We start from the raw sequence: 22,358 nt of genomic DNA on the forward strand, positions 1-22,358 counted from the left end.
GAAGTGAATGTGCAAATGGGGGCAAAAATGACCTTTTCTACAGTGGAACTTTCTCTGGTCAGAATTAACATGTATAAACAAGAATTATATTGCATTGCTATCAGTTATCTACAGAGTTGTAACATAGCTACAAGAGAATCCAAATCAGAAAATGTAGAAGACTGTGGTATAGCTTATGCATAGCTTTCCACTAAAGTGTGAAATTTTAACTATTATTCGAATTAGGAGAACCATTTAGGAGGACTTCGCACCAAGCACGATGGCCCACAGACAGCTTAAACCAGCCCCATAGCAGACTGATACAACTGCTTTTCTCTTCTTTCCAAGTCATCAAAACATAGCAGTGTACTGAAGGTGCAGAGAGCCAATTCTAGAGTCAGAACTGGATTTGAATACTAAATTCCATCATGTGGCAGCTGTGAGATCCTAGCCAATTTATGTTACTTCTCTAAGCCACAGTTTTCTCATCTATGAAACCAGAACAGTAATACTTCCATGTATTATGAGGCTGTATATGAGGACTAAGTGAAATAATGTGTGTAAAGCACTGAGCACAGTGCCTGGCAAACACAAGTATTTAAGAAATAGTAGCTAGTAACTTATGTGACACTTGGTAATTAAAGTGCCAAATTATTCTTTAAAGATGGGCAATACTTGCAGTCATTCCTAGATAGACATTAATATAATGACAGTACTCCTTTACATTTGATAGTAAATAGGACACTTTCACATACTTAATTTAGCCTATGTTCAAGTGAAAATTATAGATTGTAATATTTAAATGTAAAAATATGTATATGTGCTTATTACAGCTAGTGTTCATTAAAGAATCTGTATTCATTCAAAACTAATAAATTGTCCACAGATATTAACTCCTCAATTAAAAATTAGATTGTTCACTTAAGTGATATCAAATAGTTCATTGGAAGCCATTTAACATATCAATACCGTGCTTGTATTAAGCCTGGCAAAGTGATTAATTATGCACAATTGTCCTTGAATTCTCTAATTTTTTTAAAACTATAGTTTTAATAAGAGATCTAAATAAAAACAGATAAGCCATAGAAAATAGCAAGTAATATAAATATAAGAAAAATTGGATTCAGTTCAAATGCTAACTCTGCTACATATCAGATGGCTGTCAGATCTTAAGGATATATATTGTTAAAAGCAATATCATGTAGTGGCTGAGAGCATGGGCTCTAGAGTCAGACTGCCTGGGTTGGAACTCCTGCTCCATCAGTGATTAACTGTATAACCTCAGATAAGTAACTAACTAGATCTCTCCTTTCTTCAGTCCCTTCCTCTGTAAAATGTGGATAATAAGAGAGCTAATATTTAAGTTTACTGCAAGAATAATGTTAAGTGAGGGACGCCTGCGTGGCTCAGTCAGTTAAGCATCTCCCTTTGGCTCAGGTCATGATCTCAGGGTCCTGAGATGGAGCCCTGCTCTCCAGGGAGTCTGCTTCTCCCTCTGCCTCTGCCCCTCCCCTTCACTCATGCGCATGCTCTCTCTCTTTATTAAACAAATAAAATCTTTTTTTTTTTAAGAATACTGCTAAGTGAGATAATAATCTTAAAATACTTGGAACAGTGCCTGATACATACTAAGTACCTAATAAATGTTGGTTACTTTTATTGTGATGATACCACAGTTAAGGCTTGAGAAAGGTGAGCATTTTTGTAATGAAATCTTCGAGGTTGTCCTGAATGTCCCATGTCTTTACTTTGTTATAGTCGGATGAATCCTTGTCTGTTTTTAAGGAAGCCTCAACTGATCCTATCAGAGTGCTCAGCTGGCTCCGCAGAGATTTGGAAAAAAGCACAGCAGGGTTCCAAGATGTTAAGTTCAAGCCTGGAGAACCCTCACTGGGTGGGGAAATGAGCGACTTAGGAGACCCCCGCAAGGGTTTCTCTGTGGACTATTACAATACCACCAACAAGGGCAGTCCAGGACGATTGCACTTTGAGATGACTCACAGAGAGAACCCCATCCAGGGCGCCAGTGTCCATCTCGGTAATGGGAGTTCGGTAGATGAAGTTTCTTTCTATGCTAATCGCCTCACAAATCTAGTCATAGCCATGGCCCGTAAGGAGATCAATGAGAGGATAGATGGTTCTGAAAACAAATGTGTCCATCAGTCATTGTACATGGGAGATGAACCCACACCCAACAAAAGCTTGAGTACGGTGGCATCAGAACTGGTGAATGAGACTGTCTCTGCATGTTCCAAGAATGCTACCTCAGATAAGGCTCCAGGCTCTGGTGACAGAGCCTCAGGATCATTACAGAGTCCCCCAAATTTGAAATATAAGACCACTCTGAAGATCAAGGATAGCACCAAGGAAAGCAAGGGTCCAGATGATAAGCCTCCTTCTAAGAAGTCTTTCTTCTACAAGGAAGTGTTTGAATTTTGTAATGCAGGTGATGCCAAAGAGGGTGGAAGGTCCTTACCTGGGGAGAGAAGGATGTTCAGAGGGCAAGAAAGGCCTGATGACTTTACAGCTTCTGTTAGTCAAGGGATCATGACCTATGCTAACAGTGTGGTATCTGATATGATGGTTTCCATCATGAAGACACTGAGGATCCAAGTGAAGGACACAACCATTGCCACCATTCTGCTAAAGAAGGTACTGCTCAAGCATGCAAAAGAGGTAGTCTCAGATCTTATTGATTCCTTCATGAAGAACCTCCACAATGTCACAGGGACCCTCATGACTGATTCAGACTTTGTCTCAGCTGTAAAAAGAAGTTTATTCTCTCACGGAAGCCAGAAGGCCACAGATATCATGGATGCCATGCTGGGTAAGCTATACACTGTAATGTTTACAAAGAAACCCCCTGAAAATATCAGGAAAACTAAGGACAAGTCTGAGAGTTACTCCCTTGTCTCCATGAAAGGAATGGGTGACCCTAAAAACCGAAATGTAAACTTTGCAACCATGAAATCTGAAGGTAAATTGAGGGAAAAAATGTACTGTCCTGCATCCAAACCAGAGAAGGAGAAGTCTTGTGCCGAAACTCTGGGTGAACACATTATCAAAGAGGGATTGACCTTTTGGCATAAAAATCAACAAAAAGAAGGAAGATCTCCAGGTTTCCAAAGGGCAACATTTACAGCTCCCAACAAACAGTACAAGCCTGTACCAGACATTCCTCTGGGACATCCTTTGGATACTTGGAACCTCAGTCCCCCTACGCATCACCAAGAGAAACCTGAGAATTTTATGTGTGATTCAGATTCCTGGGCCAAGGACCTGATCGTATCTGCCTTACTTCTTATTCAATACCACCTGGCCCAGGGAGGAAGCATGGATGCACAGAGCTTCCTTGAAGCTGCTGGCAGCACCAACTTGCCTGCCAGCAAGTCCCCTGTAGTTTCTGATGAGTCCCGCCCTAAGTCTCCTCAAATGGGAGGTGACCAAGAAGAAGCAGAAAAGAAGGATCTAATGAGTGTTTTCTTTAACTTCATCCGGAATTTGCTTGGTGAGACCATTTTCAAGAGTGACCAAAGCCCTGAACCCAAGGTGCCAGAACAGCAAATTAAGGAAGAATATAGCCACCAGTGTGAAAGACCTGTAACCCCTTCTCCCATCAAATTAAGTGAAGGCGATGAGGCTGGTGGTACCTTTGCTGGGCTGACCAAGATGGTTGCTAGCCAGCTAGATGGCCACATGAATGGGCAAATGGTAGACTATCTGATGGACTCAGTGATGAAGTTATGTCTCATTATTGCCAAGTTCTGTGACTCTCCCTTGGCAGAGCTGGGAGATGATAAGTCTGGGAATGCGAGCAGGCCAACTTCAGCCTTCCCAGATAGTTTATATGAGTGCTTACCAGTCAAGGGCACAGGGACAGCAGAGACTCTCCTGCAGAATGCCTATCAAGCTATTCATAATGAATTGAGAGGTATGTCAGGACAGCCCCCTGAAGGATGTGCAGCATCCAAAATGATTGCCAGCAATCATAGCCCAAGTGATACAGTTCAGAACAAGCAACTCCAAGCTGTACTTCAGTGGGTAGCTGCCTCTGAACTCAATGTCCCTATTTTGTACATTGCTGGTGGCGACGAAGGAATCCAGGAGAAGGTAAGGAAGTAGAGTCAGAGGAATTTGGGAAGATTTATTAAGGGTTAATTAGGGTTTAAAGTTCTGTTTTCTTTCTGAATGGGAAGACAGTTACAAGAAGAGTAGGAGGAGGACAGTAAGAATTTGAAGATGCCTCTTGGCCGAGATAATGGATAAAGTAAAATTGGGCATATCAAAGTGGAAAAAGGAATAAGTATATATAAAATGTGATATTGATTTATCATATGTGTATGATATGTGATAATCAAATCTGATTCTTTTTTCTGCATATATTGGTGGGAATGCACAGATGAAAAACCTCCAAGAGACTTAGCAAAAGAGTCAGATAAAGGTCTGGGCCTCAGGCTGAAATTTGGATAGGACAGCATATTGCCTTAAGAATGAGAAGGAGCTGCTGGGAGGCATCCCGGGAATGTACTGACGGGGTGGGAGGTTAGGGTAAAGGATCTAGGCTTATACCCTTTCAAACTTGTCATTACTCTCTCAGCTGGTTGTCTAGGAACTGTTGGGGATTTGACAGGATTCAGTAAATAACATCCCTCTTCCCCTTACTCTAAGTTCTGAATCAATTGAGAAGTAAGACTAAAGAATAAGGCAGATGGGAAATCAACCTATCACTGTTATTACTGATAAAGGTAAGTACGTGCCTTCTAACTCCTTGCTCCTCCCCATGAGGCCTTGGAACTGCTTACTGAAGAGAATTGTGCATGTGTCTGGTAAAATTGGTATATAACTTTACAGGCAGACCTCAAAGGCATTGTGGGTTCTGTTCCAGACCACTGCAATAAAGCAAAGTCAAATGAATTTTTTGGTTTCCCAGTGCATATAAAAGTTATGTTTATATCATACTGTAGTCAATTAAGTGTGCGATAGCATTATTTCTTTTTTAAAAAGTGCATACTTAAATTTAAAGAATGCTTTATTGCTAAAAATGCTAACCATCATCTGAGCTCTTAGCAAATATAATCACTAGTCAAGATCACTACAACAAATATAAGAACGAAAATGTTTGAAATATTGCAAGAATTGTCAAAATAGGATGCAGAGACCAAGAGTGAGGAAATGCTGTTGGAAAAATAGCAGCAATAGACTCACTCAATGCAGGGTTGTCACAAACCTTCACTTTGTAAAAAATGCAGTTTCTGCAAAGTGCAATAAGCAAAACACAATAAAACACGTATGCCTGTATATCAGTTTCAGGGGTACATTATAATTCGATATCTGTATATACTACAAAGTGATCATCACCAAAGGTCTAGTTACCATCCATCACCCCACAATTCAGCTCTTGACCCATTTCACCCACCCCTAACCCAGTTTCCCTCTGGTAACCACCAGATTATTCTCTGTATATGAGATTTGGGGTTTTTTGTTTGTGGTTTTTTTTTTTTTTTTAGATTCCACACATAAGTGAAATCATACAGTATTTGTCTTTCTCTATCTGACTTATTTCACTTAGCATAACACCCTCAAGGTCCACCCCCGGCTTGTCGCAACTGGCAAGATTTTCTCCTTTTTTATGGCTGAGGAGTATTTCATTGCATACGTGCGCACGCGTGCACACACACACACACACACACGGCCCATACCTTCTTTATGCATTTATCCATCAAAGGACACTTGGGTTGTTTCCACGTCTTGGCTACTGTAAAAAATGCTGCAATGAACATAGAGGTACATACAGCTTTTCAAATTTGTGTTTTTGTATTCTACAGATAAATACCCAGAAGTGAAATTGCTGGATCATATGATAGTTCTACTTTTAATTTTTTGAAAAATCTCCATACTATTTGCCACAGTGGCTGCACCAATTTACATTTCCACCAACAGTGTATGAGAACTTCTTTTTCTCCGCATCTTCTCCAACACTTGTTATTTCTTGCCTTTTTTATGATAGCCATTCTGACAGGTGTGAGGTAATATTTTATTGTGGTTTTGATTTGCTTTTTCCTGATAATTAGTAATATTGAGCATCTTTTTATGTCCCTGTTGGCAATCTGTCTTCTTTCAAAAAATGTCTATTCCGATCTTCTGCCCATTTTTTTGTTACAGTATTTTTTAAATGTATTATTATTGAATATAGTCAACACACACTATATTAGTTTCAGGTGTGCAAAGTAGTAACTTTACAATTCTATACATTACTCAGTGCACACCATAATAAGCGGAGTCACCATCTTCCACCATACAAGGTTATTACAATGTTATTGATTATATTCCTTATGCTGGACTTTTCATCTCCATGACTTTATAACTAGAACTTTGTACCTTTTAATCTCTTTCACCAGTTTTGCCCATCCTCCAACCTCCTTCCCTCTGGCAACCCCCAGTTTGTTCTCTGTATTAAAGAGTCTCTTTGGTTTTTGTTTGTTTGTTTATTCATTTGTTTTTTAGATTTCACATATAAGTGAAATCATGTAATATTTGTCTGTCTGTCTTATTTTTTTATTATTATGTTCAGTTAACCAACAAATAGTACATCATTAGTTTTTTTTATTATTATGTTATGTTAGTCACCATATAGTACATTATTAGTTTTTGATGTAGTGTTCCACGATTCATTATTTGCATATAACACCCAGTGCTCCATGCAGTATGTGCCCTCCTTAATACCTGTCACTGGGCCAGCCCATCCCCCCACCCCCACCCCCTCTAAAACCCTCAGTTTGTTTCTCGGAGTCCATAGTCTCTCATGGTTCGTCTCCCCCTCCAATTCCCCCCCTTCATTTTTCCCTTCCTTCTCCTAATATCCTCCATGCTATTCCTTATGATCCACAAATAAGTGAAACCATATGATAATTGACTTTCTCTGCTAGACTTATTTCACTTAGCATAATCTCCTCCAGTCCCATCCATGTGGATGCAAAAGTTGGGTATTCATCCTTTCTGATGGCTGAGTAATATTCCATTGTATATATGGACCACATCTTCTTTATCCATTCATCTGTTGAAGGGCATCTCTGCTCTTTCCACAGTTTGGCTATTGTGGACATTGCTGCTGTGAACATTGTGATGCATATGGCCCTTCTTTTTACTACATCTGTGTCTTTGGGGTAAATACCCAGTAGTGCAATTGCTGGGTCATAGGGTAATATCATTAGTTTTTGATGTAGTGTTCAATGATTCATTAGTTGTGTATAACAACCAGTGTTCATCATAACACATGCCCTCCTCAATACCCATCACCCGGTTACCTCATCCCCCCACCCCCTCCCCTCTGTAACCCTCAGTTTGTTTCCCAGAGTCCAGAGTCCCTCATGGTTTGTCCTCCTCTCTGATTTCTTCCTATTCAGTTTTCCCTCCCTTCCCCTGTGGTCCTCTGCGCTATTCCTTATGTTCCATATATGAGTGGAACCATATGATAATTGTCCTTCTCTGCTTGACTTATTTCACTTAGCATAATCCCCTCCAGTTCCATCCATGTCAATACAAATGGTGGGTATTCATCCTTTCTGATGGCTGAGTAATATTCCATTGTATATATGAACCACATCTCCTTTATCCATTCATCTGTTGAAGGGCATGTCAGCTCCTTCCACAGTTTGGCTATTGTGAACATTGCATTGGGGTGTATGTGCCCTTTCTTTTCACTACATCTGTATCTTTGGGGTAAATACCTGATAGTGCAATTGCTGGGTCGTAGGGTAGCTCTATTTTTAACATCTTGAGGAACCTCCATACTGTTTTCCAGAGTGGCTGTACCAGCTTGCATTCCCACCAACAGTGTAAGAGGGTTCCCCCTTTTCCACATCCTCGCTAACATTTGTTGTTTCCTGTTTTGTTAATTTTTGCCATTCTAACTGGTGTAAGGTAGTATCTCATTGTGGTTTTGATTTGCATTTCCCTGATGGCTAGTGATGTTGAACATTTTTTCATGTGTCTCTTGGCCATTTGTATGTCTTCTTTGGAGAAGTGTCTGTGCATGCCTTCTGCCCATTTTTTGACTTGATTATTTGTTTTTTGGTTGTTGGGTTTGGTAAGTTCATTATAGATCTTGGATACCAGCCCTTTATCTGAAACGTCATTTGCAAATATCTTCTCCCATTCCGTGGGTAGCCTCTTAGTTTTGTTGACTGTTTCCTTTGCTGTGCAGAGGCTTTTTATCTTGAAGAAGTCCCAAAAGTTCATTTTTGTTTTTGTTTCCCTTGCCTTTAGAGACATGTCTTGAAAGAAGTTGTTATGGCCGATGTGGAGGAGGTTACTGCCTATGTTCTCCTCTAGGATTTTGATGGATTCCTGTCTCACATTGAGATCTTTCATCCATTTTGAGTTTATCTTTGTGTATGGTGTAAGAGAATGGTCCAGTTTCATTCTTCTACATGTGGCTATCCAATTTTCCCAGCACCATTTCTTGAAGAGACTGTCTTTTCCCCTGGATATTCTTTCCTGCTTTGTTGAAGATTAGTTGACCATAGAGTTAAGGGTCCATTTCTGGGCTCTCTGTTCTGTTCCATTGATCTATGTGTCTGGGTTTTTTTGTTTTTTTTTTTTTATGTGTCTGTTTTTGTGCCAGTACCATGATGTCTTGATGATCATAGCTTTGTAATATAGCTTGAAGTCTGACTCATTTTTTAATCAGGTTGTTTTTTGTTGTTGAGTTGTATGAGTTTGTCATATATTTTGGATATTAACCCCTTATCAGATGTGTAATTTGTAAATATCTTCTCCCATCCAGTAGGTTGCCTTTTCATTTTGTTGATGGTTTCCATTGCTCCACAGAAGCTTTTTATTTGATATAGTCCTATGTGTTTATTTTTGCTTTTGTTTGCCTTACCTTTGGAATCAGACTCAAAAAAAAAAAAAAATCACTAAAACCAATGTAATGGAGCTTACTGCCTATGTTTCCTTCTAGGAATTTTATGGTTTCAGGTCTTATATTCAAGTATTTAATCCATTTTGAGTTAATTTTTTATACAGTGTAAGATAGTGGTCTAGGTTCATACTTTTCCATGTGGCTGTCCGGTTTCCTAAGCACCATTTATTAAATAAAACTGACCTTTCCCTGTTGCATATTCCAGGCTTTTTTTTTTTTTTTGTAAATTAATTGACTATATGTATGTGGGTTTATTTCTGGGCTCTCTATTCTGTTCCACTGATGTATGTGTCTGTTTTTAGTGGCAATACCATATGCTTTTGATTACTATAGCTTTGCAGTACAGTTTAAAATCAGGGAGCATGATAAATCCAGATTTGTTTTTTCTTTCTCAAGACTGCTTTGGCTATTTGGAGTCTTTTGTGGTTCTGTACAAGTTTTAGAATTATTCTAGTTTTGTGAAAAATGCCACTGGGATTTTGATATATTGCTTTGAATCTGTATGGACATTTTAACAGTGTTAGTTCTTCTGATGCATGAGCACAGAATATCTTTACTTTTATTTGTGTCGTCTTCAATTTCTTTTATCAGTGTCTTGTAATTTTCATTTCACAGTTCTTTCACTTTCTTGGTTAAATTTATTTCTAGGTATTTTATTCTTCTTGATGCAGTTGTAAATGGGATTATTTTAATTTCTCTTTTTGATAGTTTGTTATTATTGTATAAAAACAAAACAGATTTCTGTGTATTGATTTTTTTCCTGCAGTTTTACTGAATTCGTATATTAGTTCTAACAGGTTTTTGGTGGAGTCTTTAGTGTTTTCTGTATATATTACCATGTCATCTGTAATTAGAGACAGTTTTGCTTCTTCCTTTCTGATTTGGATGCCCTTCATTTCTTTTCCTTGCCTAACTGCTGTGGCTAGGACTTCCAATAATATGTTGAATAAAAGTCCAAGAATGGGCTTTCTTATCTTGTTCCTGATCTTAGAGGAAAAGCTTTCAGCTGTTCAACATTGATTATGGCATTAGCTGTGGGCATGTCATATATAGCCTTCATTATATTGAGGTAGGTTCCTTCTATACCCACTTTGTTGAGTGTTTTTTAAATCATAAATGGGTAATAAATTTTGTCACATGCTTTTTTCTGCATCTATTGAGATCATATAATTTTTATCCTTCATTTTGTTAGTGTGGTATATCATATTGATGGATTTGCAAATGTTGAGCCATCCTAGCATCCTCAGAATAAATCCCACTTGAGCATGGTATATAACTCTTTCATTGTACTATTGAATTTGTTTTACTAATATTTTGTTGAGGATTTTGCATCTATGTTCATTATGGATATTGGCCTGTGATTTTCCTTTTTTCTGGTGTCCTTATCTGATCTTGGTATCAGTATAATGCTGGCCTTGTAAAATGAGTTTGGAAGTATTCTCTCCTCTTCAATTCTTTGGAAGACTTTGAGAAAGCTAGGTATTAAATTTTTTTGAATGTCTGGTAGAATTCACCTGTGAAGCCATCTGGTCCTAGACTTTTGTTTTTTGGGAGGCTTTTAATTACTGACTCAATCACCTTGCTAGTAATCAGTCTATTCAGATTTTCTTCCTGATCCAATCTTGAAAGATTACTTGTTTCTAGGAATTTATCCATTTCTTCTAGGTTGTCCCAGTTTGTTGGCCTGTAGATTTTCAAAGTAGTCTATGATCCTTTGTATTTCTGTGGTATCAATTGGAACTTCTCTCTTTTGTTTCTGATTTTATTTGAGCTCTATATGTGTGTCCTTAGATGAAGTAAATCTCTTGCAGGCAACAAAGAGATGGGTCTTGTTTTTCTTATCCATTTTGTTGATTACTTTCAGTTTTTGTAGTTCCTCTCTGTTCCTTTCTTCTCTTGCTTTCTTTTCCTGTGGTTTAGTGATTTTCTTTAGTGTTATGTTTAGATTTCTTTCTCATTGTCTTATGTGTATCTACTATAGATTTTTGCATTATGGTTACCATGAGGTTTGCATATAACATCCTATATATACAACAGTCTATTTTAGGTTGATAGCATCTTAAGTTTGAGCACATTTTTAAAATTCTACATTTTTACTCCCCACCATGTTCTTTTTGTTTTTGATGTCTTATTTTACATCATTTTATTTTGTATGTCCCTTAACTATTATTATAGTTACAGGTAATTTTGCTACTTTTGTCTTTTAACATTTTTTTTTAATTATGTTCAATTAGCCAACATACAATACATCATTAGTTTTTGATGTAGTGTTCAATGATTCATTAGTTGCATATAACACCCTGTCTCATCACCACACATGCCTTAATTCTTAATACCCATCACCCGGTTACCCCATCCCTCCACCCCCTCCCCTCTGTAACCCTCAGTTTGTTTCCCAGAGTCCAGAGTCTTTCATGGTTTGTCTCCCTCTCCGATTTCTTCCCATTCAGTTTTCCCTCCCTTCCCTTGTGGTCCTCCTCACTATTCCTTATGTTCCACCCTCTTACACTGTTGATGGGAATGCAAACTGGTACAGCCACTCTGGAAAACAGTATGGAGGTTCCTCAAGTCATTTTTTAACCTTTAACCTTTACATTAGCTTTATAAATAGTTAATCCACTACCTTTACTTATATTTGCATTTACCAGTGAGATTTTTACTTTCATATGTTTTCTTGTTACTAGTTAGTGCATTTCATTTTTAGCTTAAAGAAGTTCCTTTAATATTTCTTATAAGGCAAGTTTAGTGGTAATGAACTTTTTTAGTTTTTGCTTTTCTGGGAAACTATCTCCCCTTCAATTTTGATTGATAACCTTGCAAGGTAACTCTTCTCAATCTCAATTTTCCTCCAGCACTTTGAATATATCATACCATTCTCTTCTGGCCTGCAAAGTTTTTGCTGAAAAATCTACTGATAGTCTTGTGGGGGCTCCCTTCTATTTTCTCTTCTAAAAGAAAAGTTTTTTTTTTCTTGCTGCTTTAATATTCTCTATCTTTAAGTTTTGACATTTTAATTATAAATTAAATTATCTCTTTGGGTTCATTTTATATAGAACTTTCCTTGCTTCCTAGAACTGGATGTCTGTTTCCTTCCCCAGGTTAGTAAAGTTTTTAGCCATTAATTTTTAAAATATATTTTCTCCTGTTTTTTCTCTCTCTTCTTCTGGGACCCCTATAATGAAGATGTTATTCTGCTTGATATTGTCCTGCAGGTCTCTTAAGATATCCTTACTTTTTGAAATTTATTTTTCTTTTTGCTGTTCTGATTGGGTCATTTCCAGTGCTGTCTTCTGGGTTACTGATCTGTTCTACTTCATCTAATCTTCTGTTGAACCCCTCTAGTGTATTTTTCAGTTTAACTATTGAATTCTTCAGCTCTGTGACTTTTGTCTGGTACTTTCTTATATTTTCCATCTTTTTATTGAAGTTCTCACTGTGTTTATCCATTCTCCTCCTGAGTTCAGTGAGCATCTTTATGACCATTAATTTGAACTCTTTATCAGGTAGATTACTTATCTCCCTTTCGCTATGGTCTCTTTCTGAGGTTTTGTTTTATTCTTTCATTTGGAACATATTCCTCTGTCTTTTCATTTTGTGTGACTCTTTAGGTATTTATATTTGTTTCTAGGTATTAGGTGAAACAGCTATCTTTCCCAGTCGTGAAGGAGTTGTAGCCTCATGTAGGAGATGAACCTTATTGTTCAACTGTGCCTTAGCTTTTGGTTGTTTCTCAGACTTTAGTGATTTTCTTTTTGTTTTTAAATTTTTTATTTGACTTTAATTTAATTAACATATACTGTATTATTATTAGTTTCAGAGGTAGAATTTAGTGATTCATCAATTACATGTAACACCCAGTGCTCATTACTTCAAGTGCCACCCTTAATGCCCATTACCCAATTACCCCATCCCCTCACCCACCTCCCTTCCAGCAACCCTCAGTTTGTTTCCTATAGTTGAGTCTCTTATGGTTTGTCTCCCTCTCTGTTTTTATCTTATCTTATTTTTCCTTCCCTTCCCCTATGTTCATCTGTTTTGTCTCTTAAATTTCACATGAGTGAAATCATATGGTATTTGTCTTTCTCTGACTGACTTATTTCACTTAGCATAATACCCTCTAGCTCCATCCACGTCATTGCAAATGGCAAGGTTTCATTCTTTTTGATGGCTGAGTAATATTCCATTATATATACTATGTACATCACATCTTCTTTACCCATTCATCTGTTGATGGACGTCTGGGCTCTCTCCATATTTTGGTTACTGTGGACATTGCTTCTATAAACACTGGGGTGTATGTGCCCCTTCAAATCACTGTTTATATCCTTTGGATAAATACCTAGTAGTGCAATTGCTGGGTCATAAGGTAGTTCTATTTTTAACTTTTTTGAGGAACCTCCATACTGTTTTCCAGAGTAGCTGCACCAGTTTGCATTCCCACCAACAGTGTAAGAGGTTTCCCCTTTCTCCACATCATTGCCAACATCTATTGTTTCCTGAATTGTAAATTTTAGCCATTCTGACTGGTGTAAGGTGGTATCTCATTGTAGTTTTGATTTGTTGCTTGATTTGTTCTTAATACAGTTCTTGAGGTTATGCCAAGACCTGTCAGTGTTCCAAAGGGAGGGATCTCAGACAGTGCCTAGTTTCAAGTTAATTGTAAGCCAGATCCTCAGGCAGCAACTTTTAAGGTATGTAAATATATACAATCTTGGGGGTCCACAATTACAATCCCTGATGACTTCCAGACTAGGAGATCTGGAGGTATTCCTGGGCAACACTTGCAAAAATCGTGTATTTAGACATGCACATAAGCTCCTTTTAAGGAGGTATCAATAAACTGTGGTAAGGCCAAGGGACTGGGCAAAAATATGGTGTCTCCCTGCCTATGTTCTTTGGGGGTGCCTCTGTAACCTCTGGGTGTGTGGCAAACCTGAAGCCTGCCCCTCACGCTGAAGTTCCAGGACAAGAAGATAGGCCTTTTCCACATGAAGACTGGATGTTTTAGTGGGCTGTCTGTGCAGTACCATAGGGTGGTAGCTTGCCAAAGACTCTCTCTGATTGTTTCAGACCCCTAGGACCCAGAAATGCAATCCCCTTTGGCCACCAGAGCCAGGTTCTCAAAGAGCATCCCCTGTGTGATTTGTGCCTATCCACTGACTGTGGCATGGTGAGCTGTGGCTGCAGTGTGCAGGAACTGGGTGCTCCCACTGGAGCTAGCAGGCTAGAAGGTGGTGTGAGAAGAGGGCATCCACTCAAATGGCACAAACAAGGCGGAAGGAAAACACAAAAACAGCTCCTGCCAGTGCCTTCATCCACAAAGAGAGTACCAGAAAGTTTCTGCCTCTCTGGCAGATGAAGAAATGAGTCTTCTTTGCATATAGTCTAGGAGCCTTTCAAACTGTTACTTTTGTGCTAGGTTCCAGGATGAGTGGGTTTGTGTACAAACCCTTTAAAAGCAGATTTTTCATTCCCTATAGCCTTTTGGTTCTCCTGGAAGTATTGGTTTTTAAGGCCAGACACTTTGGGGGCTTATTTTTCTGGTGCAGTTCCTAAGGGTTGGGGTGCCTGATATGGGGCACAGACCCCGCATTCCTCAGGGACAAGCTCCATTTTATGAGATTCCTCCTGATTTAGGTCACTGTGCCTAGGGTCAGGTTTATTGCTAGACCATGTCTCTGTTTCTCCTACCCATCTTTTTTTTTTTTTTTAATATTTTATTTATTTATTTGACAGAGACACAGTGAGAGAGGGAACACAAACAGGGGGAGTAAGACAGGGAGAAACAAACTTCCCGCGGAGCAGGGAGCCTGATGCGGGGCTCGATCCCAGGACCTTGGGATCATGACCTGAGCCAAAGGCAGACGCTTAACGACTGAGCCACCCAGCCGCCCCTCTCCCACCCATCTTGATGTGGCTCTTTTATTCTTTCTTATGGAAGCACTGTTTAGTTGGCTTTGGGGTCCTTTTCAGAGGGAATTATTCCATATGTAGCTGTAGATTTGTTGTGTTTGTGGGAGGAGGTGAGTTCAGGATCTTTTTATGCTGTCATTTTGAATCCTCCTCTGAAAGGAAATTTTGAGGCTGGAAAGCATGAGTATTTATGCAAGTTGCTGCTTCATGGTAATGTAGAGGAATTAAGAAACAGAGCATCCCTACAACACATACACACACACACACTTAGGACTTTTGATAACTTCATCTCAATTGAGAGAAATGGAATAGCACCAATTAAGTAGTAAGCATGGCACAAGAAGCTGGAATTATTTATAAAAATAATTCATCCTCATAGAAACCAGGAGGGATTTTCTCTGTTTAATAAGTGGCATTAGTAATCCTTATAACTGGGTTACTTGATTTATCGGATGCCTGGGGAGACACGGGATTGTATAATATCCAGATAAGGCTTTACTAAACAAGAAACTGTATGATTTATAGACTTGCTATTCAAAGTGGGTCTGTGGACTAACAGCATTTGCATCACCTGGGGGCTTGTTATAAGTACAGAATCAAGCTCCACTCCTGCCCTACTGAACTAGAAATTCAATTTTAGCAAAATTCGCAGGTCATATGTGTGCACAATTAAGTTTGGGCTAGAGGACAGAACATGGGGTTCCAATCTGAGATACATCCCTGAGTTCTTTTACAGTTTTCCCAGTCTGTAAAACAGACAACTATTTTGGTACATAACAGTTAACAGAGGGGGCTATTTTCACAAAAGCTAATGAAAAAAAAATCTAAAAAGGAGCATAGGTTTCATGTGTATAATGTGTGAAATGTTTTTGTTCTATATCCATCTTTTAAGTCAAGCCCAGCATACATAATATACATAATACATTCTGGTTTTATATTATTTTGAAATAGAGCCAGAAGCAGGGTTTGATCCCAGGACCCTAGGATAATGACCTGAGCCAAAGGCAGACGCTTAATGACTGAGCCACCCAGGCACCCCATGGAAAGAGATTTAATAAATATATGGAAATACTCTCATGCTGATGCAGTAACATTGGAATCCCCATGAACCCAATTCCTTTAAACAAATTTGTATCCATGTTTGACTAGATAATATGTGCATAGTATTATATCCAAAGGCACAAAAGGCACAGTGAAAATTAAGTTTTTTTTTTTCCTATCCTTATCTCCCATCCCATTTCCCTCCCTGGAGAAAAACTTTCTGATCAATTTCTTCTTTATCCTTCCAGAAATACATATGCATACACAAGCAAATACTTAAAGGTATATATATTTTTTTCTTTAAGTCACAAATGTTAGTACTATATATATATATATTCTGTTCTGCAACATATTTAGCTGCCACATTCTTTTTAGTAGCTACATATTATTGTATGAAGACTCTGTACTTAACCACACATACATAGGTATGGACATTTCAGTTGCTAATATTTCAGCAATGCTGAATGCACAGATTCAAACATCTCTGTATGTGCTAAATACCTAGGAAAGGAATTTCAAGATGTCTGTGAAAAATGTATTTGTGTATTAGATATATATTTCCAAATTGCCTTCCATTGAGCTTGTACCAATTTGCACATCTATTAAAGCAACATGAGAATGCCCATTTCCCATGCTTTGTCCCACAATGAGTGCCAAAATTTTTATCTTTGCTGAATGTTGCCTTTCTTTGCACATGTCTTATTAGGAATGAGGATAAATATCTCTTTATATGTTTAAGAACCACTTGAATTTCCTTTTTCATGGATGAATTGTTCAAAACCTCTGCCAATTTTTCTACTGGGTTGCTAGTCTTTTTCTTATTGATCTGTTAAGAGTTTTATATACATAATAAAATTAGCCTTTATGATATTAAATACAATTTTTTGTCATTTGTATTTTTATTTTGTTTTTGTCATATATTTTTAAAATGTTTATGTAGTCAAATCTAAGTAATTTTTCAACTTTTTTCCCGGATTTTGTGTCATATTTTAGAAAACATTCTACACTACAACATATTAACAAAACTTACCCATGTTTTCTTCTAGTACTTTTATGATTTTTTAAAAATATTTAAGACTTTGATCCATTTTCAATTCATTTTTATTTAAGTATGAGGTAGGGATGCAACCTCTAATTTTTTTTCCAGATGGCTACCTGTCTTTGGTTCTTTTCTTGAATTTTCTGTTCTGTTCCATTGAATTGTCTACTCTTACTATTTTAATAGCATACTGTTTTAATTACTGTTATTCTATAATGTGTTTTAATATATGATAAGACTAGGGACTCCTTATTTCTCTATCTCAGAACTTTCTAGGGTACATTTCTGTTTCTATCCCCCAGCCACAAGTATCCATTTACCTGTTTTCCATCATTATAGATTTACCTCTTTGTCATTTTATATAATGGAGCCATAAAATTAAAATAAAATAAAATAAAATAAAATAAATAAAATAAAATAAAATAAAATAAAATATGGCTCTTTTACATCTGGCTCTTCACATTTAACATAATGTTCTTGAGGTTTATCCATGTTGTAGTATGTATCAGTTCATTCCTTTTTATTGCTGAATAGTATTTCATGAAATGGCTGTACTGCATTTTGTTTATCCATTCACTAGCTAATGGGCATTTGGATTGTTTTTACTCCTTTGCTATTATGAATAATACTGCTATGAATATTCACATACAAGTCTTTGTGTGGACATATGTTCTCATTTCTCTTGGCTAATAAGGAGTAGGATTGCTACATTTTAAGGTAAGTATAATTCTTAAGAAACTGCCAAACTTTTCCAAGATGACTGTACCATTTTACATTCCCACTAGCAATTTATGTGGGTTTAAGTTTCTCCACATTCTCATCAACATTATTCTTTTTTTTGTTATAGCTCTTATAATGGTATCTCACTCTAGATTTAATTTGATAGACCTACATTAAAATGACTAAAAATGTTGAACATCATTTTGTGTGCTCATTAGCCATTCATATATATTCTTTGGTGAGTTATCTGTGTGAATCTTTTGCCCATATTTTGACTGGGTTGTTTTCTTTTTTATTATTATTATGTTATGTTAATCACCATACATTACATCATTAGTTTTTGATGTAGTGTTCCATGATTCATTGTTTGCATATAACACCCAGTGCTCCATGCAGAACGTGCCCTCTTTAATACCCATCACCAGGCTAACCCGTCCCCCCACCCCCCTCCCCTCTAGAACCCTCAGTTTGTTTCTCAGGGTTCATAGACTGGGTTGTTTTCTTCTTGTTATCAAGTTAAAAGAATTCCTTATATATTCTGAAAAAAAAAGAACCCCTTATATATTCGGATACAAGTCCTTTATGAGGTATACATGATTTGCACACATTTTCTCTCAGTCTGTTCTTGGGCTTTTGATGTTTTATCTAATAAATCTTTGCCTACCCCAGTAGTTCTCAACTGCGTCAGCTGTGAGGGGAGTTGCTACTTGGGTCTAGTGGTAGAGGCCAAGAATGCTGCTAAGCATCCTAGAATGCACAGGACAGCCTGCAACAAAAGAATTACCTGGCCCATAAGGTAAATAGTGCCAGACTGAGAAACCCTGACCTAACCCAAGGCCATGAAGATTTTCTCCTTTGTTTTCTTCTAAATGTTTGATAATTTCAGCTCTTATATTTAGGTCTGTGATCCATTTTGAGTTCATTTTTATGTATAATGAGGTAGGCATCTAAGTTCATTTTTTGCATATGGATATACAGTTGTCTCAGCATCATTTGTTGGAAAGACAAATGGATATCTGGCCCTTTTGAATTATCTTTCCCCTTCATAAAAAAATCAATTGACCATAAATGCTGAGGTTCTAGCTTTCTTTTGATTGGTGTCCCAATGATACATTTTTTTCAATAATTTTACTTTTAAATTACCTATATCATTTGAAGAGAGTGTTTTTGTAGGTAACATATGGTGTTGGGTCTTTTTAATCCATTCTGACAACTGGTGTGTTTATACCATTTACATTTAGCCTAATTATCGATATGTTTGGATTTGGGTCCACTGTTCTAATTTGCCTCCTTTTCCCCCATTTGTTGCCTTCTTTTAGATTATTAACCTTTTTTTTTAGAATTCCATTTTAATTTATCTATTGTGTTTTTGACTCTATGTCTTTGTATTGTTTTCTTAAGTAGTTTCTCTAAGGATTACAATAGACATTGACTTTTCAGAGTCTATGTAAAATCAATAGTTACCACTTAAACTGTGGTACTGAAATCGTAATTCTATCAGTCTCATTACCGTCCCCCTTATGTTGTAGTTATTTTATATAATCTTACGTATACTGGAAAAATCCATAGACAATGTTATTTTTGCTCTCAATTATAAACATACAGCTGTACCTCATTTTATTTTGCTTCGCTTTATTGTGCTTTGCAAATATTGCGTTCTTTACAAATTTGAAGGTTGGTGTCAACCCTGTGTCAAGCAAGTCTATTGGCACCACTTTTCCAACAACATTTGCTCACTCTGTGTCTCTGTGTCAATTTGGGTAATTCTCACACTATTTCAAACTTTTTCATTATATTTGTTATGGTTATCTGTAGTCAGTGTTTAAAACTCACCGGAAACTCAGATGATGGTTGGCATATTTTAGCAATAAAGTATTTTTTTAATTATGTACATAGTTTTTTAGACATATGCTATTGCACACTTAATAATGTAAACAAAACTTTTATACGAACTGGGAAACCAAAAACTTTGACTCGCCTTATTGTGATATCATTTTATTGTGGTGGTCTCGAACTGAACCCACAGTATCTTCAAGGTATGCCCATATTTTAAAGAACTGAGAAAAATAACTTCTTATTTATATTGAGATTTTTACTGTTTCTGTTGTTTTTCATTCATTCCTGATGTTCCCAGCTTCCTTCGAACACATTTTCTGGCAATGAAATGACTTCTTTTAGTTTTCTTTAATCTGAAAATTTTTTTGGATCTTATTCCTGAAGTATAATTTTTGATATAGAATTCTGATTTGGCCGTTCTTTTTAGTGCTTAAAAGTGTTATATCATATCCTGACTTCTGTGGTTTCTGATCAGGAATCTGCTGTCATTTGAATTTTTCTCTTATAAATTATGCAGCATTTTCTCTGGCTGCTTTCATATTTTTTCCTTTTCTTTAATTTTTAGCAATTTGATTATGACAGGTCCTAAAGTGAATTTCTTTGGGTTTATCTTATTTTAGGCTCACTGAGCTTTTTTAATTTGTCAGTTATATCTTTTGGCAAACTGGGGAAACATTCATCCATTATTTCTTCAAGCACCACACTTTTCTCCTCTCCTGGAATTCTAATGACATAAATATAAGACCTTTAGTATTGTTCCACAGGCCCCTGAGCTCTCTTTATTTTTTCAAAGAGGTTTAATTGAAGAAAGTTTAATCAATCTCTTATATTGTTCAGTGTGTGTGTGTGTGTGTGTGTTTTCCCTATGAATCGGTCTTTAAGTTCACTGACTTTCCTCTCTTGTCTTCATTCTATTTAGTCCATTTTGATTTTGTGTTTTTTAGTTCTAGAATTTTCATTTGGTTCTTCTTTATATCTTCTCTTTGTTAAGACTTGGTCCTTCCATTTGTTTTAAGAACATCCATGTGTACTTTAGTCTCTCTCATGGAAATTTCCCCTTTTGGAAAAGCTCCTGATATTTGGCCTGTTTGTTTTCCTTCCTCTCGGAGAGTCAGGTGCAGTGTACACAAAATAAAAATCTGGTTACTTAGATGAATGGCAATGTACTGTGTTCATATGGCTAGAATGATTGCTTTGGCTAATTTTTCTCATTTTAAGCTTGGAGAGAGAGCTAAACATAGGGTTCAGAAACCTGGGCATGCATGTTGCCTCTGCTAATTTCTAGCACTGTATTACTGACAAGTCTTGCCACCCTTCTGGGCTGCATCTTCCAGGGACTGAATGGATCTCTAAGCCGCTTTCCTGCTTTTCTAGCATTCTAGGCTGTCTGTTCTATAGGGCATGGAAAGCACCATGTGCATTTGTCCTCTGGCTATTTCCCCCTGCCCTTGTTTGGTCTTGGGACAATGATGGAGACTGTTTCGTGATATTACAGTGAATTTAAGAACTTAAGAATTCTTAGAAAACAGGACCACAGGGCGCCTGGGTGGCTCAGTTGGTTAAGCGACTGCCTTCGGCTCAGGTCATGATCCTGGAGTCCCTGGATCGAGTCCCGCATCGGGCTCCCTGCTCGGCGAGGAGCCTGCTTCTCCCTCTAACCCTCCCCCCTCTCATGTACTCTCTCTCTCTCTCTCATTCTCGCTCTCTCAAATAAATAAATCTTTAAAAAAAAAAGAGAGAGAAAAAGAAAACAGGACCACCATTGACCAAACACCCACTGGAAGCAACAAGATTTAGTCTTAGTGGGAAATTGTATTTCCATATGATGGGCAGGTGGATGCTAACATCTCTTCTTTAAGGATGATATAACTCTCTTCTGTCAGACAGGCTGCATACTTGCCAGTTATGGCGAGGCCTTTTTACTGCAGTTTACCAAGGTCTGCCCAGCCTCTTTGTTCTAGCCTTGGCAGGCCCTTTCCTGTCTGCTCTGGGATGCTCTGCCCCTCTACTACTGCTTTTCTTTCCTTTCCCCAGCTACTTCAGCTCTCGGCTGCTGCTGTGGACAAAGGACGCAGTGTCGGTGAGGTCCTGCAGTCAGTGCTGCGCTATGAGAAGGAGCGACAGCTGGATGAGGCGTTGGGAAATGTTACGCGGCTGCAGCTGCTGGACTGGCTGATGGTGAACCTGTGATCAGCGCCCACCTACCACTTTCCCCTCTTCTCCTCCCTTCTTACTTCCACAGTTCCCCTCTCCATATCCTTAAAGAGCCCTAACATTATCTTCATACCACTCACATCAAAGACATGTCATCTTATGCCAGTCACTGGATTTTGCAGCTTTTCCTGTCCATGCAAACAAGAACACAAAATTAAAAAAATTACAATTAAAGGGCTCCAGATGTATGTTTCCTTGGGATCCAGTGGGAAAATAAGGTGAAGAAATTTCAGGAATTAAAAAAATAATCAGATGGATAGCAGAAGAAAAATAGTGCTGGCCTGAGAGGCCCTGGCTAAGGTCATACATCCTGTTTCTAATGTATCCGATCTGTGCCACAACTTGAAGATGCCCTGCCTTAAAGTGTTCCTAAGAATAAGAAGCCACAATTTATTTTAGCATTTATAACCATTCCAATCACAAAATATTTTCTATTCAACCTAAATCATTCAAATTATGATACTGAGGACTTGGCTTCTTCGCTTCTCTCTGGGGGGTTGCAGAACAATTGTCTCCCTCAACTTTATCCATGGTTGAAGATAGCTAGTGTCAAAAAAACGTCCAGAAGACCTGAGTTCTACTGCCAGTTCTATACTTTTCTGGCTACAGGACCTGGGACAAATCACCTGCTATGGCACTTCTCTCATTTAGTGTCCATATCTCCCCACTGAAGAGGCATTTTCTGTTCTTATC

General features: G+C 37.8%; 1 protein-coding gene across 1 annotated transcript; it reads left to right on the top strand.

Annotated features, from left to right (window-relative positions):
- Positions 1 to 1,089: 1,089 nt before the first annotated feature.
- AKAP3 (A-kinase anchoring protein 3) lies at positions 1,090 to 21,815 on the top strand. The gene is made up of 2 exons (XM_035028426.1): positions 1,090 to 4,089; positions 21,486 to 21,815. The coding sequence occupies exons 1-2, from the start codon at positions 1,882 to 1,884 to the stop codon at positions 21,639 to 21,641; spliced, it is 2,364 nt and encodes a 787-aa protein (XP_034884317.1). The 5' UTR covers positions 1,090 to 1,881; the 3' UTR covers positions 21,642 to 21,815.
- Positions 21,816 to 22,358: the final 543 nt, after the last annotated feature.

The sequence above is a fragment of the Mirounga leonina genome, unplaced genomic scaffold, assembly GCF_011800145.1.
Source record: "Mirounga leonina isolate KUSES-001 unplaced genomic scaffold, KU_Mleo_1.0 Mir_201, whole genome shotgun sequence".
NCBI lineage: Eukaryota > Metazoa > Chordata > Mammalia > Carnivora > Phocidae > Mirounga > Mirounga leonina.

Excerpts from the sequence above, each read along its gene's own strand:
- AKAP3 (XM_035028426.1), top strand. The coding sequence starts at position 1,882 with ATGAGCGACTTAGGAGACCCCCGCAAGGGTTTCTCTGTGGACTATTAC. Across the intron at positions 4,090-21,485 it reads ACGAAGGAATCCAGGAGAAG|CTACTTCAGCTCTCGGCTGC; the intron begins GTAAGGAAGTAG and ends TCCTTTCCCCAG.